A 4773-nucleotide genomic window follows, 5' to 3' on the forward strand; every position below is an offset into this window, starting at 1 on the left:
GCAAAGGCAACACAACAGAAGATGACTTGTGTTTCCTGAGGAACAGAGGAGACTCCACACTGACAGTTCCTAAATGGTTGACTTGAACCTTGCACAGGTGTAATTGGGGTTACTTTTCAATTATTGTCACCAACTGACTCAAGATTTCATCTACTTTGCCAAAACTGGTACCTGTACTTGCTTCTAAAGAATCACAATATAAGTGTTCACTTCTGTAGTGGGTCTGAATTTCCAGTCTTTTTTACACAATACTTACAGAACTTAGAGCCCTCACTCTGGAAACAATTGTACTTCATCTCTCAGTGTTTGAACTCAGTGTTGGGCTGTAAGCTGTCCCTTGTTCCCAATCATATTTCCAGTGCCATACATGGTGTCTAGTCCATGTTCCACAAAACCTTTTTGAATTGAGATGTGTAGATATGAATGACTTAAGCAAGAAGAAATTCCAAGAGGGTGTGCATGGATGAGAGTTAGGAAGCTTTCCTTAGCTTATTTGATCTGTTATAACAGAATTCCATAAGTAGGTGGCTTAAAAACTATGGAAATTTGTATCTCACAATTCTATAAGTTGTTTGTCCATTGGTCAGGTTCTAGTGCAGGCCTGTTTCCAGATCCTATTCCTACCAACTTCTTCTTGTGTCCTCACATGACAAAAAGAGGCCTAGAAAGCTCTTGAGGTCTCTTCTGTAATGGCATTAATCCTCATTCATGAGGGCTCCACTCTCCTGACCTAATCACTCCTCTAAGGCCCAGCCTTGTGACACCATGACATTGGGAGGTATAGAGTTTCACATATGATTTTGGAGAAAAATAAATATTCAATTTACAACATGGTTTCAGGCCAAATACTAAGTTTATGAGATATAGACAGTGGGTAGTTTTTCATGCCAGGATATTAGACCAGAAACCATATGCACTTTCCATGAGGCCCAAAGTTTCATGAAAGTGGCTGCTCCAATAGGCTATGCCCTTCCCCTATCCTGGCATTTTTCCAGGCCTGGCACATAGGCAAACTTGCGAACAAGGGATCACAAAAAGGGAACCAGTGATCAGAAAGGGTTTCCACCATTTCTGTATTTATCTATAGTCTTACTGTGCAGTGGGGGCAGAATGTCATCTCCATTATCCTTCCTTGTGATTTCCTTCTTCTGAACAGTGTCCTGTTGGTGAGGCATCAAATAATATTAGCAAAATGGCCAATGAGTCTGAAAGGAAACTCAGGGGTAAATGCCTTCCTACCACCTCCCCACATGTTGAGTCACCATTCTCTCAAACCAAGGGGATTTCATCAACCCAAACATCTGAAGATAAAACTAACAAAGTCTCTTTGTTTCAAAAAATAGGGCTTGAAAAGTGAAGAGAACAGGAGAGAAAAATAGTCCCCTTATAAAATTTTTTTTCTCTAAAACTAATAACCAATCATATAGGCTTTAATATACCTAGAATACACACCATAAAAGCATTCCAGTTAAGTCTTATAAATATTCTTATGTGTTCTTTATAAACTGCTATAGCCAGTTATAAATAAGCCATGAACATTTACCAAGGCCAAAAGAAATAATAAAAATTAATAGAAAATATTGTATTTTAGATAGGATTGTTAAATTTTGGGTTTTTTTAATTGTAATTTTTCTCTGGAAATATAGTAATTTCCAATGTGAAAAGCCTACAGCCTTTTAAGTATGTATCCAGCTTATATGTATACACAAACCTCATATATTGCTGGCTCTCTTAAATTGTTCTATTTATCAAAAATGAACTCAACTCTACCTTCCTCTTCCCCAGGAACACCATGATTGGATTTCTGGGTGCCATAAGAACTTCTTAAGGGCTCTGCATCACCTACACAGAGTCTTAGCTCTATTCCTTCAGTTTTCTTTTTCTTTCCTTTTTTTTTTTTTTGTGCATACTGGAGTGTGAACTCAGGGCCTTGTGCTTTCTAGGCAAATACTCCACAACCTAGGCCATGCCCCAGCCCTGTTTCTTCATTTGACCCCACTTTTCCCATCCCAGGAGTTCAAGAAGACAGTCACTGGTCACATACGGATGGGCCAGGGTTCTTTGGGTTGCACGCAGATTGAAGAAGGCTAACATCCAAACCATTACCTCTGCCTGCGGTCATTATATACACAGTTGTATTAAAGCATTTAGCCGCTGATATTTACTCTGTATTTAAAGATTGGTAGAATTTGATCCAGCAATACCACTCTTGGGGATATACCCAAAAGACTGTGACACAGGTTACTCCAGAGGCACCTGCACACCCATGTTTATTGCGGCACTATTCGCAATAGCCAAGTTATGGAAACAGCCAAGATGCCCCAGCACTGATGAATGGATTAAGAAAATGTGGTATCTATACACAATGGAATTTTATGCAACCGTGAAGAAGAACGAAATGTTATCATTCGCTGGTAAATGGATGGAATTGGAGAACATCATTCTGAGTGAGGTTAGCCTGGCCCAAAAGACCAAAAATCGTATGTTCTCCCTCATATGTGGACATTAGATCAAGGGCGAACACAACAATGGGATTGGACTTTGAGCACATGATAAAAGCGAGAGCACACAAGGGAGGAGTGAGGATAGGTAAGACACCTAAAAAATTAGCTAGCATTCTCTGCCCTTAACGCAGAGAAACTAAAGCAGATACCTTAAAAGCAACTGAGGCCAATAGGAAAAGGGGACCAGGAACTAGAGAAAAGGTTAGATCAAGAAGAATTAACCTAGAAGGTAACACCCACGCACAGGAAATCAATGTGAGTCAATGCCCTGTATAGCTATCCTTATCTCAACCAGTAAAAACCCTTGTTCCTTCCTATTATTGCTTATACTCTCTCTACAACAAAATTAGAAATAAGGGCAAAATAGTTTCTGCTGGGTATTGAGGGGTTGGGGAGGGGAGGGAGGGGGCGGAGTGGGGGGTAAGGGAGGGGGTGGGGGCAGGGGGGAGAAATGAACCAAGCCTTGTATGCACATATGAATCATAAAAGAAAAAATAAATAAAGATTGGTAGATTAACATTTCCTTCTCTTTCCTGACATAATGTGAGCTACCTAAGAAGAGAAACATGTCATGGGTACAAATGACTTCTTCACAACAAAGCCCATGGCGTAGAGCCTGTGTTGAGGAATGTGATCTGAGTAAATACTATAAGGGAGGTAGATTGGGAATCCCCAGCAGGATGAGTAAAGTGAAAGCAGACAGGCATCACAGCTTCCTAGTTCCCTCTTGTCAGACATCAGAGTGAGGAAGATGATGAGTGGATGGTCCTGGCTATGTCCCAGCTGTCACCTCCCCTGTTTGTGAAAGCAGCAGCATGCTCAGGCTGTGCATCATGAGCCCTGTGTAGAATAAAAGGGCTCCTACCTGAGCTCTTCATCCACAGCCTCCTCAGGCACAGCCTCCTCTCCTTCTCTTGTCTCTCCTGAATCAGGTGAGTGGGCATCAGAGGACAGATCCCCAACTGGGAGTGGGTGATGAACACAAGTTCAAACATCAGAGGGGAAAGGGAATCAGAGGTGTTTGATGTGGAAGCAACAGAAAAAAGGAGCTTGCAGGGCATCTGGGGACAGAAGGCGGTAACAAAGAGCAAGGAATCTCTGTGAGAAGTGTCAGGGCCTGTGATACACCAGAGTACTGGCTTTCAACATTCCCTCCTGAGAGCTGTGCACCTGCCCAGATAGTTATCCAGGAGTCATTATCCAATGGAGTGTGTTTGCTTCAAGGTTTCGTGAAGACAGAGGACTTGGGACCCAGTTAGAAGTGTCAGTACTCTTCAGAAAGCAAAGCAAGAGGGAAGGAAATGTCTTTCAGGTCAATTTAATTGAAGATCAGTTTCCATTTTCCTTTCTGAAGATCAGAACTCAGGAAGCAGTTGGTCTTAGGAGCAAGGGTTTTGTAGAACCATTCCCAGAGAAGACACTGGCCTAAAGCTTTTGCACTGACCTGTTTGCTTTTATCTCTCCAGGCTCACTGATTTCTGCCAAAATGTCCTGCCAGCAGAACCAGCAGCAGTGCCAGGCCCCTCCCAAGTGCCCCTTACCCAAGTGCCCTCCAAAAAGCCCAAAACAGTGTCAGCCTGCAGCCTCTTCCTGCTGTGCTACCAGCTCTAGTGGCTGCAGTGACCCCAGTTCAGAGGGCAGCTGCTGTCTGGGCCACAGGCACCACAGGTCCCACCGATGCCGGCGTCGGAGCTCCAGCTCCTGTGACCATGGCAGTAGTCAGCAATCTGGTTGTGGCCACAGCTCTGGGAACTGCTACTGATCTGGACCAACTGACCTCTCTACCTGTCTCAGCTGATGCTAAGATAAACTGTTTCAGAGGAAAGAAGAATCCCAAGGGTCAAGGAAAATCCCATCTTGATGCATCCTTTCTCAGACCCCTGCTCTGACTTTCACAGACTGGACTGGGGTATCCCTCTCCAGAGTTCCAAAATCTCCCTGTCTGAAGTCCAGGATCTCATGGTCTCCTACCCCTACCCTGACTAAGTCTATTGCACATATTCTGCACAAGTCCCTGTGCCTGATCTTTCAAAAATAAAGCTTCTTTCACTAGAATCTCACTTGTCATTTTGCTCTGTTCCTCACATCAAGATGCCAATATGGTCATTTTCCAGTGTCCTCAGTTCCTTGGCCAGCACAACCCAACTGTGAGGGCAAATCCTTAGCTATGCAGCAGGAAAAAAATAGCATATCTTATTCTCCTTCATGCCTGGAAGGCTACAGAGGGTTTGATGTTGTAATGGAGCAGAGAGAATGCAGGCTGTTAGTT

The 4773-nt window shown here is 43.3% G+C and overlaps 1 protein-coding gene across 1 annotated transcript; it reads left to right on the forward strand.

Annotated features, from left to right (window-relative positions):
- Window positions 1-3341: 3341 nt before the first annotated feature.
- LOC109701808 (late cornified envelope protein 3B-like) lies at window positions 3342-4559 on the forward strand. Its single transcript, XM_020187279.2, has 2 exons — window positions 3342-3436; window positions 3971-4559. Exon 2 carries the CDS (start codon window positions 3991-3993, stop codon window positions 4264-4266), a length of 276 nt encoding a protein of 91 aa, XP_020042868.2. The 5' UTR covers window positions 3342-3436; window positions 3971-3990; the 3' UTR covers window positions 4267-4559.
- Window positions 4560-4773: the final 214 nt, after the last annotated feature.

The sequence above is a fragment of the Castor canadensis genome, chromosome 11 (genome assembly GCF_047511655.1).
Source record: "Castor canadensis chromosome 11, mCasCan1.hap1v2, whole genome shotgun sequence".
Taxonomy (NCBI): Eukaryota; Metazoa; Chordata; class Mammalia; order Rodentia; family Castoridae; genus Castor; species Castor canadensis.

What these genes read in the sequence shown, in the direction of transcription:
- LOC109701808 (XM_020187279.2), top strand. Translation starts at nt 3,991, where the DNA reads ATGTCCTGCCAGCAGAACCAGCAGCAGTGCCAGGCCCCTCCCAAGTGC.